Here is a 12408-nt window from a genome sequence, read left to right as displayed (position 1 = left end):
AGGCTGATACAGTTATTTATCTGCATATATATTCCTGGATAAAAATTCTGATGGCAAAACAAATAAAATAGTCTAGATTGGATTTTCTTGATATAAATAATACTTATGCCTTGAGCATGTCTCCTGGAGTTTTGGTGGAAAAGTTTATATAGTAAAAGAGATATGATTACAACTTTGGCTAAAGCTGATCTATACTCTTGCTGTTTCTCCTCTCAAAATAAACAAACTGTTCTCCCCATACTGAATTAACAGGACAGTACAACCAGGTGCATCAGGGTGGTTTAGCTGAAACAAATTTTAGGGTGTAGAATAATTTCTATCTGGCTGATTTGTGTGACTGCATGAATATGTGTGCCAGCACAAGGGGAGAGGGAGCAGCCCATGCTTCTTAATGGCACTGGGAGATGCAGTGGAACAAAGCAATCAGATGCCTCTGATTACCGAGAAGTGGGTGTGAGCTGGTATCAAATCCACCTGTGCCCAATCAGGGCAGGCCCCCTATTGAGCATGTGCAAGACCAGGGGGCCAATAAAAGGTGAGGCTCACACCCACCGAGCAGCTCATTCTTGGGCTAGTCACAAGAGAGGCTGGTAGCTCATTGAGCCACGGTCCGATCTTGCTAGTTCCACTGCGTGAGTGATAGACTAAGAGCACAACTCTCAAGTCTATACTGCTACACCTACTCAGACCTTGAGGCACTGATCCCTGAAGAAAGATTTGTCCTGCTACAGGGAGATTTTGCTTTTACTGGTGAGTTTGGGTTTTTACTTATTTCATGTTTGCCTGAAGGTGGTAATTTCTCATTTGAAAGTCCTGTTTAGTGCTAGTTAAGTATTCAGCATTGGACAAAATGATTGATGCTGTATTTATAGATGATCCAGGTTATTTTGCTGTAGATAAATCCAGGCTCAATTTTAACTGAAAATAATTAACTTGTAAAACTAATGCATTTGTGGTTTAGTAACTGAATAAAGATGAAGAGTCACAGTTTTAAGCTTTTTTTACTTTGTTCTTCTCCACTAGGATGCTTTAACCTTGATCCTAACAGAGTGTTGGATATTATCCTGGAAGTCTATGAGTGCAGGCCTGAGTATGATGACTTCTTTGTACCACTGATAGAGTCTTACATGTACATGTGTGAACCTCAAACTCTATGCCATATTCTTGGGTTCAAATTTAAATTTTATCAGGTAATGTATTTCCATTCTTAAGTTTTGGTGGTTGGTTGGTGGTGGTGGTTCAACACTGCAGTGCTGACCTCACAGTCAGGGAGAACAGATTTTTACAGCAGATATTTTTCATATAAAAATTAAATTACTAAATGGTAAAATTTCAGTACAAAGTGCAATGATTTCAGTATTTGAGTAGAAGTCTTCAAGACAGCTGAAACCAATCCTGGTACAGTCCATTTAAACTTGTAGAGATATATAAAACCTGGCAGTAACAAGCAGATTGTACCTTATAAACTAAAGACTTGTCCCTGGGAGCATGTTTGCCAGGGAGTAGTGGTTGATACTTGATTAAAATGTTTAAGTTTTTGTTTTTTGTTAAATATGATAAAGTATGATTAGGGATTGCATGCAAGCACCACAAAGTGTGAGTATAACTGCATGTTTCTTTCTGAGAATTCTGATTGTGTATTGCAGTTAAGTTTAATTTGGCCTAATGGCAGTTAATTAAGACAATAAAAAGGAGAACTATGGGTTAGTGTCTTTCATTTGAACTTTGAGTAATTTCTTTTCAGTTTCATGACCTGCAGTGGTCTGCTTTTTTTCTGAAATTTGCAATCTTGTCTTTTTTTAGGATCCAAGTGGTGAGACACCTTCCTCATTATACAGAGTTGCTGCTGTCCTTCTGCAACATAATCTTATAGATCTGGAAGATCTTTATGTTCATGTAAGTGATAGTGTTACTCTGTCAAATGCCAAAACTAAGAACATTTTAAAAAGTCAGATACTTTACCCTATTCCTAAAAATTCAGATTTAGGGCACGTTGTACAATACCTTTATGCATACATGTAAATTATTAAAATTTTTAGCACTTTCTAATGAATGCTAATACACTTTCTTTAGAGTTATCTGTGCATCATCCTTCAGATGCTTGAAAAGGAAGTAGGAGGTAAATGCCAGAGTATGCTTTAAATGACTGAGTAACCTTTCTTAAGAAATAGACCCTTTGAATGTTTCTCTTTACAAGATACAATTCAGAAAAAAGTGGTAAGATGGTCAGCTCCTAACATTCTTTGTTTAAATAGTAGGATTTTTAAAAACTCTTAGATACTCCTGAATAGGTGTCTCATTCCTTCCACAAGAATTCTGACCATTTGTTAGATTGAGAGATGAAAATGGAGTTACATGTTGAGATTTTAATTAGAGATGCTTACCCTCTGCAATCTGACAGTGTTACCAGTCAGCCAGTTTGGTCTTCCTTTAAAGTGCTATCAAAATGTGTCTCTAAGTAGGTTACCTGGTTTTCTTTGATTATTTTTTTCCATGAGATGAACAACTGAAAGTTATTGCTTTTGAACACTCACTCTTTTAAGGCACTGAATTTTGTAAATGTTATGATCAAATATGTGTGTAATTGTGTCCCCTTATAGCTACAGCAGAATGGTAATCTGGAGAGGAGGAGGGGAGTGTAAACAAGTAATGATTTTGAGGAAACAGAACTGTAGTATTTCTCATGAGTCCTTGACTTCAGAATAGTCAGCAGTGCACTTCCTTTTTGGGGTGATGGTAGCAAGGAAAAGAATCCTTCAGGGATTAAGTTTAGCTGATTAGTAACAAGAAAGGACAAACTTCTGCTTGGAGCTCAAGTGATCAAAAGTAGCAGTAACTTTAATTTTCAGATATAACATTTGTTCTTTTTTTTTAGCTTCTTCCAGGGGATAATGCCATCATTGAGGAACACAAGAGAGAGATAGTGGAAGCTAAGCAAATTGTCAGGAAACTTACAATGGTTGTCTTATCCTCTGAAAAGACTGAGGAAAAGGAGAAGGAAAAAGAAAAAGAAGAGGAGAAAACCGAAAAGGTGTGTGTGTGAATAGTTGCCTTAATTTCCTTTCCAAGAAAATTACTTTAAATTGTTTTAAACTAAACATAATTGTTAAATAACATACATCTTATGTTTATTTAAAACATAGACAAGCACTTACTTCTGGGAAAGCTCGTGTCTGTCCTTGGATTGCACTTCTGTTATATTGAATGTACCAAAATATTTTGGGGTTTATTTTGGATTTGTCTAGGTTAAATGTTCTTGGGGTTCAATGGCTAATTAATTCCTTTCCTCTCATCTTTAGTTGTATCAGCTCCACCAAGTATTTCCCAGAATGCATATACTTTATTTTTGTCATTTAATCTATTAGCAGCTTTTGAGTTGTCATCTTTGAGTGTCAAAGTACTGCTCAGACATCTTCCTTAGACAAAAAAACAGTAAAATAAAAGCTAGATATTTGCATTTTGTCAGTGGTGTACTGGAAAGAGGAGGAGTCCATCAGTCTTGACAGCATCTGGTCTTAATTTTCTGTATTCTCCTGGATTAATTATCAGTCTGATTTGTCTGCTTCTCTCTGTTCTACCCCACCTTGATTCTGTATGTCTGACTTTCCTTCTTCCTTCCATTTGAAAAATATAATTTAATTTTCTTTCAGGCAGCTGAATAGTCACTGTTCTCTGGCTCTCAAAGGCAGCCAGTAGCTTAAACAGATCCCTTTCACTAGCTTTAAGTTCCTGACCTCCCTCCCACTTGTGATTTCAGTATCCCTTATATTATAGCACATTGCTTTGTCCACATCTCTGCATCCTGGTCAGACAGCCTGGTATTCTCTGAAGCATTCGTGGCACCACATTCTGATGCAAAACTAAACTTGGTGGACATGGACAGTGTATGTGTTGCAAGTAATGCCAGAAGACTTAATACAGTTTTTATGGCTAAGCCTTAAATTTAAGAACTGGGGAATTTTAAGCTCTAGTAGAAACTGCAACGTTTTCCTGAAGGATTACAATGACAAATAACAATGTCTTAGTCTGTGTGATGGGAAAATGGGGAGCTGTACTGAACAGGAACCGTTTTTGTGGCTCCTTGCACCCTGTTATACAATGGATGCTGTTTCCTGAAAAGCTGGTTTCTGTGTTAGTATCTTTGTTTGTGATTTCCTGTGCAGTTCATAGCAATTAGTAGAGCAAGAATGGTTGAAACCTGTGGACAGTCTAGATTTGAGTACTTGGTATTCAGTACAGTTCAGTTTTTCATATGGTGCCATGGAATAAATGCCTGGATAAGGAAATACTATTTAATTTTTACTGACTATTTTTAAATCCTAAAAGTGCTTATTTTGTTTGGTCAAACAAATTTAAGTCTTAAATGTTAGCATTGTTCTTAAAATGCTGTATGAAGATATATGCTGCAGTAGATCATGATATTCTGAAAATAAAATAATGAGGTGACTTTGTAAACTTCTGTTCTGAAATGTATTTTTGAAGTTTTTTCTTTGATCCAGGTATTAGATTTTACCAGGGCTGGTTCTTGCTGCTTTTGAAGTGTGCTTATTGACTAGCTGAGGGTTTTTTTACATATCTTTTTTTTACATATTTTACATATTTTTTTACTTGGCTTTTTACTTGACTTACTTTACTTTTTATTACATAGTTGAAATACCACTATTTTTCTCTAGCTGAGAGTTGTAGCTGCATACTGTGTAAGACAACTTTATGAATATGCTTTTTCATTTGTTTATCTTGCAGCCTCCTGATAACCAAAAGCTTGGTTTATTGGAAGCTTTATTAAAAATTGGTGATTGGCAGCATGCACAAAGCATTATGGATCAGATGCCTCCATTTTATGCTACTTCACACAAGCCCATTGCAGTTGCCCTTTGCCAGCTTGTGCATGTGACAATTGAACCTCTGTACCGCAGGTAAAGTACAAAGCAGAGTTCTGCTCTTACACAGGGGAAAACTACCATTTGTTTAGAAGCATAAATTCAATAATAACCCTAATTGTACTGATGCATTTCTGTAATTTTCACTTGTGTTTCCTGCTAAATGCTGCACATGTTATTTTTCAGAGTTGGTGTTCCTAAGGGAGCTAAAGGGTCACCGATTTCTTCTTTGCCAAACAAGAGAGCACCAAAACAGGCAGACAGCTTTGAGGACTTGAGGAAGGAAGTGTTCAACATGCTGTGCTACCTTGGTCCTCATCTCTCCCATGATCCCATTTTATTTGCAAAAGTGGTTCGCCTGGGAAAAGCATTTATGAAAGAGGTTGGTGTGACAGAACAGCTTGTCAAAACTTGAAAAACATCAATTACTCTGATGTAAAAAGTGCTCAGGTTTCAGTAAATGTCAATATATTCCAATAATGAAGCATAAATTTATTTGACTAAGAATAAATTGGAGAATCTTATTTTAGATCTTGATCATTTTATGATCAATAAACATAAAAACCATTTTTATGAGCAACTTAAGGCACTTTAGACTTCTAACCAGGAATATTTAGTGATAACAAATTTCTCATTATAGTCTTAACCTTTTAAAACATTATCTGTGTCTGGATATTTAAAAAGAAAGAAGACATGATACTGCTTGTTACAGAAGCTTTTAAATTATTGGAGTGACAGTGCCCAGTACTTACTTTCTCTTCCACCAGTGAGGATACTTGGGAAATAGGGGATCTTGAATTGTTTGAACTAGTGGAGTGTTCCTGTGTTCTGCCAGTTCAAGTGATGCAACTCTTGAATTTTCTCAGTAACAAGTCTCTGGATGCAGCTCGGGTTCAGTTCAGAGCAGTTATCTAAAATGCACTATAAAGCCTTAAGTTGCCAACTTTTCGAAATAAAATGGCCTCTTGGTTGTTGGTTTTTGACAATATCTTTACTATGTATCTATTGAAAGACTGGGAGTATGACCTTTTTTAAAAGGCTGCAAGGTGAATTTATTTTCTGAACTCCCTCCAAATGTACTTGATAGCTCAGACAGAGGCTAGTTACTTCCTTTTCAACTTTGCTGGCAATTTGCTGTTTGACTAGAAGTTTTTGGTTTATTTTTAAGTCAACAATTGAGTGTCTTCAGAAATTTTTAAATAGCTCAGAGAAACCTTGGATTTCAAGGTTTTTGAAATAATTAAAAAAATTATTAGTACTAAAAATGAACAACACTCGTCCCACCCACAGCCAGTGATTAAAAATCACTGGTTTTGTCCCTAGCTTTTTAGCTCAACTTACAAGTGCAAGTTGGGAAGCTTAATTGATGTAAGTGTAGGGGAGTTTTTCAGTGTTACAAGGATTTTTCTTTAAAAGTATTTTTAAATTTTAACTATAGCTGACAACTATTGGCATGTTCAAAATTTATGTGCCACCTCAGGAGAAGCTGTCATGTCTGGCTCTACTTGATGATGCAGAGCTAAGGACACAGTTAATTGTTGTGACTGAAGATCTTTTTTTTTCTATTTTAACAGATTTCCATTGAAAATCCTCTCAGATTCCACAGCACAATGACAGGGTGATAGAAGCTACGCTCAGTTTAGATTTCTAGTAGTCTTTGTAATAAACTCATGGAAACTTCAAGCATTTCCAACTTCCCTACTTACTTACCCTTGTAAAAGTTGTAGTTTCTCATCCAGAATGATTAAGATGTCCTAATGGTTAATACTGTCACATTGCAGCATCTTCATTTCTTGCTGACCTGTGTGAAGATTGATATTTGACTGACACAGTACATTGCACTCCCAGTTAATTTGGAAATTACAATTTCAAGGGATTAATTAATTTTACTGCTGTCAGCAGGCTATCAGGATAACTTAATTACAGTTGTGTAATGAGCTACTGATATTTTTCAAGAAAGCCCTTGTTTCTTTGTGAATACATACAGTTAAATGGAGATTACTTGGTTACAGGAGTCTCTAATGCAGTTGTACTGTAAATATATGAATATGATTTGAATGTGTTTCTGATAAGAATGAGCAACATTTTAGCTATTTGCTCTAGGTTGGAACTGTGAAGAAATTCTTCAGTGACAGAGTGGTTAAGGTAACATAGGGAAAGTTGTTTTAATGCACTGTTGCCATCAGCATGTTTTAGTTATGAAACTAAATTTAACACACAGTAGAGATAATTATAACTGCAGGTGATTTGACTGGAAGTTAACCCATACAGTAGCTTAAAAGTTAGACTACTAACATTGCACTGCAGCTTTCATGCTCAAGTGTACCTTTAAAATAATTGTGCACTTACCAGTGTGATAGCTTAATATGCTTTTCATGATGAATGCAACAAGAAGAGAGAAAGTAATTAAGACTAAAAGCTTAATAGGGTATCGTGAGCAAAAGATGGGAAAATAATTGATGGCTGGTGACAGTTGGGGTTGTTTTTTTTTTTTAGGGAGAAGGTAAAGGCTTAGGGCACTTTTTTTCTCTCCCTAGAAAAAAAACTAGCAGTATTTCATATGTAAGTTTCCTTTATTTTAGTTATTACCTCTTTTTGAACAAAAGTGTACAAGCTTTTTGATATGTAATAATGCATTTCATCTGCGTGTTTGAATTTCTGGTAAAACACTGCTGACAGATCCAGAAGATTAAACATATACTAGGCATGTAGGCCTTCAGGTTTATGCTTTTGCTGAAGTAGCTTTGTTCTGAAAATTTAATTCTCATGTTAATTATGCTACAATTAACATGATTGCCTTTGTTACAGTTTCAGTCAGATGGCAGCAAACAAGAAGATAAAGAGAAAATGGTGAGTTCATTTTGAAGATGTTTTTATCTGAGATGGTAATTGAGACCAAATGCTCAGTAACTATACAGCTTTGTAGAGTTTTTTTCTTTAACAAATGTGTGTTTTAGACTCGTGGGTTTGTTTTTTGTTTGTTGGTTTTGTTGGGGGTTTTTTTTGGGTTTTTTTTCCAAATTTGAGCCTAAGGCCTGAGTTTTTTTCATTCTTTTCTGCAACAGTAATATTGTTCTTTTAGTCCAATGCATATTACTTCTTACTTACTCAGAACCTGCTGCAGTACCTCCAGCTATTCATACTACAAATACAGTTTTCATGGTGGCAGCTTATATCTTAGAGTTTACAGGAGAAAAGGAGAAATTAGAAGAGGTGCTTAATAGTACAATGGCTTTTTTTCATTTATTGGTTAATTTATTGATTTCTTAATTTACTAGTGTGTTAAATTGATCACAATGAAACTGAATTGTCCCGTTGAGATCTGATTTACAAAAACTAGTTAGTGGGTTTTGGTTTATTTTTTAAATTTCCAAGCAAGTGTTCAGTACAAAGTATGTTCAGTTTTCATTCTAATTTTAAGTAATTTGTAGATTTGTTTTATTTCTATTTAGGAAGTCTTAACCTTGTGACAGACTTGTATATTGCCAGTCTACTAAGATGTGCAATTCATGTGTATCTGTGGAGTGTGCACAGCATTGCTTTTGATGTGCTTCCCTGGTGGTTACCTTGAGTTTTTTGTCTTTTATCTCAGGAGCTCCTGTTTAGCTGTTTGTTGAGTATTACTGACCAAGTCTTGCTTCCATCTCTTTCTCTGATGGACTGCAATGCATGCATGTCTGAAGAGCTATGGGGAATGTTCAAAACTTTTCCATACCAGTACAGGTGAGCAGCATAATTTGTTTCTGTTCATTGGAAGTGGTTTCTTGAATTGTCAGTACTAAAAATAGTTTTTCTTCTTTCAAGGTACCGACTTTATGGGCAGTGGAAGAATGAAACATACAATAGTCACCCACTCCTAGTGAAAGTTAAAGCTCAAACTATAGACAGAGCCAAATATATCATGAAGTAAGTTGTCTGATTCCATGATTATCAACTATGACACAGTGTATTGCATTCACCAACTGAAGAAAAAAAAAAAACACTTGACAAAACCATTCATTTTCTGATGACTCAGTAATGTCACTGCTAATCCTTAGTCATGAAGTATTTAATGTTCTGTGGTTAAAAATTTTCAAATAGGTGAGGATACAGGCAAATTTGTCACCAACAAGGGTATTTCATGTGTGAAAAAAATCCTTTTAAATTATTTAAAACCTTTTCCATGGGTATGATGTTGTTTTATAAATGGCATTGCTTATGGAAACATCAGAGCATGATGTATTTTCTCTTAAGTGTGGAGATTCTTCAATCTGAAGAGTCTCAAAAATCTTGTCACAGTTTTGAAAGCAGGACATTAGGTTGAATTGAATGGAATGATTCATTCTCATCTTCAAGTGGTGAGAGCAGTTGCAGATTTACCTCACATTTACCATCTCTGACATGTTGTCAGAGATTAGGGCTTTCCATTTGTTATTTTGAACAGCAAATACTGTGGTTGTATAACATGGGTAATTAGAACCTAACTGCCCAGGCATTCCAGAATAATTGTTACTGGGTGAAAAAGACTTTGAAGCAGTGAAAACTAGAAACAATGGTTCTGATTCTCTTCTGATTTGCTGCATAGGTAGCATGGATGGTAAAGCTTTCCTTGTACAGTGGATTTCAGTTGTGCAGATGGGCCACAGTGCTGGCAGATGCTGAGATTGCTGTGTATACATTTTACTTTTGTGTATTGACTTCAGGTTTCATATCAATCTTTTATCTTCAGTGAGGAATGCTGTGGAGGTGTAACACAATGGCATTAATGTGGTTTTTCAGTAAATTGAATGCAGCGAATGCACAATGACTGCTCTCTGGCTGAAATAGATTTTCAGGAGAGCTTAACAACCTGCCATGCTCTTTTTGTATGTGGTGTAGGTCCCACTAACAACTGAGGAATGCACATTTGAAACTAGACTGTGGTCCATAGTAATTCAGGGACAATTGGTTTGTTTGACCTATCTGCATTATAGGAATGTAAAGTTCAGGTTCCCAAAGGTGTAATATTTCTATGCTTAGATTTCTTAGAAACTCATTTGCTACTGAGAATTTTAAGTTCTCAACAAATGTAGGGATTTATTCACTAGAACTGACCTGTTGTTACACTATTGTGTTTGCTTGTGTCTTGTAGTAATAATGTTCTCTTTTACAGGCGTCTAACTAAGGAAAATGTGAAGCCCTCTGGAAGACAAATTGGGAAGCTCAGCCACAGCAATCCTACAATTTTGTTTGATTATGTATGTAGTTACATGTATTTCAATATTATTTCATCCTAACAGTAGGTTTTAAAGTTTAACAAGGGACATGCTGTCTTAATGAGAAGGCAATTCTAAAGTAATTTTTTTAATTTAAATTTTAAAATACAGTAATTTGCTAGTAGTGCACAAGTCTAAGATACTAAATATGATGATAAGTCTTGAATAGCCACAACTGCACAGAAAATTACATCTACTTAATTACTGAAGCATTTAATTTGAGTGTTTACCTACTCCCAGGTACAGGGATGTGCTGATCAGGTTATGCAGAATGCAGATTTGAGTTAGGTTTCCCTGGGCAGTTGTGTGTGATGAAGATACATCAGGTTCATTTAGAAGGAAATGTAAAGCTTTGAATTCTGAAATACACTTACAAAGTATATTAAAGGAGATTTTTAAGATTAGTTGGTGCTACAGAATTCTTGAGAGGTGTCAAAGTATGTTGATGGACCTCCACCTTATTCACAAATGAGACTTATGATCTTTGATCTACAGGTTTATAGATTTTTACATGAACTAATTAATACTGCAGTACACACCTGTGCATCATGTACCAAAGACAAATGCAAAAATTTTATTAGTGCATTTTACTTAGTTTCATGATGTAAGTTAATTTTTTAAATAGTCTTTAAGTAGCAGCAGAAACAGCTTAAGACATCTTGAGAAAAAAAAGTGAAAAGTTACTGTGATTTTATTTGAAAAGAAAATTTATACAGGATTCTTTTACATGCTAGAGATGTGTCACTGATTCCTCTAAAGGTAGAGAAAATTGAGGTTACCTATTATTTTGAAAGTGGTTTTGTACCTTCTGAAAAACTCAAAGGATATTTTGTGTAGTTTTTGAAGACAGATTGTTAAATGGTTTTGGTTTATTAGGTAAGAGATAAGGAATACTGTTGATGTCCAGCTGACCATCTTTTGTAACTTTCAGATTCTATCACAGATACAAAAATATGATAACTTAATAACTCCAGTGGTTGATTCACTGAAATACCTCACTTCTCTGAACTATGACGTCTTGGCATGTATCCTTTTATTTATGTAAATCAATATCTCTAATTACTGATTACGTTGCAGTTGTGGCCAGGTTAAATCTGTTGTCTGTGAGTAAGTTTTCTATTCTTCCTGATTTTTTACTAGGAATTTTAGTGAAGTTTACAACTACCTTTTCACTTCTCGTGGGTTATAGAACCCTCTCTGTTTGCTCTTTCACACTATAGCTATTGTACCTTATTTTTAAGGGTTGCTTTGTGGAAGGCACAGTAATGCTGTAAATAGTGAGGTAAATACTGCTTTTTAAGTTTTGGTTGGTTGGGTTTTTGTGTGTGTCCTAACTATGCTAGTGGATTCACTGTATCATGCTTGCTATACTTGCATGTCATATTCATATATTACAAACTCTGTGGAGCTGGAAAAAGCTGGTCAATGTGACTTTTGTTTTCACAAACTGAAGAAAAGGATTCTCCTTAGCTCCACTGAAGATTGTATCATTGAAGCTCTGGCAAACCCTGAGAAGGAGAGAATGAAGCATGATGACACCACAATTTCAAGCTGGCTGCAGAGTTAGTATTTTTGTTTTATTTATCACAGTGATGTTTAAAATACTTCACTTTCCTGATGAGTTATCATGCTGTTGATAATGATGGTCAATATTTCACTGGGATCTATTCCACATGTGCTTTGTTAATGCTTATTTAATGATCAGTACCTCATGAGGTGCAGTCAGAGCTGTTTCTCCTTGCTGTAGGTCTGGCCAGTTTTTGTGGTGCAGTTTTCCGAAAATACCCAATTGAACTTGCTGGTCTACTTCAATATGTAGCCAACCAACTGAAAGCTGGGAAAAGGCAAGTCTTGCACAACTGATCTTTATAAACTCAATTTTTAGAATGTATTATTTATTTGTGTGTTTGCTATGGGTGCTCAGTGTAGTTACTGTAGTAGTGTTGAAACTCCATTCATAAAACCAGTTATTGGAAGAAATTTATATAGCAGAAGTAGTAATATCCTCTTTCTTACATTATTTATCCTCTAGTTGTATGGCTGTGACATATTATTTTTGAAGTATTTATTTTTTTTCATCTGTAAATTGTTTTAAAACAGTTTTGTTAACACATAACCAGACAGGGGAAAATTACTGCTGGTCTGTTGTATTGTCATAGAAATTACTGTACCTTATTTAAGTATCTTGATCTAAAAGGCTTTTACAGGTTGGTTTTTTTTTTTTCTCATAATGCCTTCTTTGCAGGGATAGCTTTTAGCATTTTAATTGTCCAATTTATTTAATTGCAGTTGAA

At 35.3% G+C, this 12408-nt stretch overlaps 1 protein-coding gene across 2 annotated transcripts in view; it reads left to right on the top strand.

Moving 5' to 3' along the window:
• The window catches only part of THOC2 (THO complex 2), a 50474-nt gene that overhangs the window by 15894 nt on the left and 22172 nt on the right, over positions 1 to 12408 (top strand). For both annotated transcript variants that reach the window (XM_030448852.1, XM_030448851.1), the window contains exons 8-19: positions 1024 to 1190; positions 1804 to 1896; positions 2876 to 3031; positions 4744 to 4916; positions 5067 to 5262; positions 7689 to 7730; positions 8473 to 8603; positions 8685 to 8786; positions 10012 to 10096; positions 11046 to 11139; positions 11596 to 11676; positions 11862 to 11958. In XM_030448852.1, coding sequence (XP_030304712.1) covers positions 1024 to 1190; positions 1804 to 1896; positions 2876 to 3031; positions 4744 to 4916; positions 5067 to 5262; positions 7689 to 7730; positions 8473 to 8603; positions 8685 to 8786; positions 10012 to 10096; positions 11046 to 11139; positions 11596 to 11676; positions 11862 to 11958 — 1417 coding nt within the window. The remainder of the gene's footprint in view (positions 1 to 1023; positions 1191 to 1803; positions 1897 to 2875; positions 3032 to 4743; positions 4917 to 5066; positions 5263 to 7688; positions 7731 to 8472; positions 8604 to 8684; positions 8787 to 10011; positions 10097 to 11045; positions 11140 to 11595; positions 11677 to 11861; positions 11959 to 12408) is intronic.

The sequence above is a fragment of the Calypte anna genome, chromosome 4 (assembly GCF_003957555.1).
Source record: "Calypte anna isolate BGI_N300 chromosome 4, bCalAnn1_v1.p, whole genome shotgun sequence".
NCBI classification, from domain to species: domain Eukaryota; kingdom Metazoa; phylum Chordata; class Aves; order Apodiformes; family Trochilidae; genus Calypte; species Calypte anna.
The sequence above is the reverse complement of the archived record's forward strand: the minus strand, read 5'-3'. Positions and strand labels throughout refer to the sequence as shown.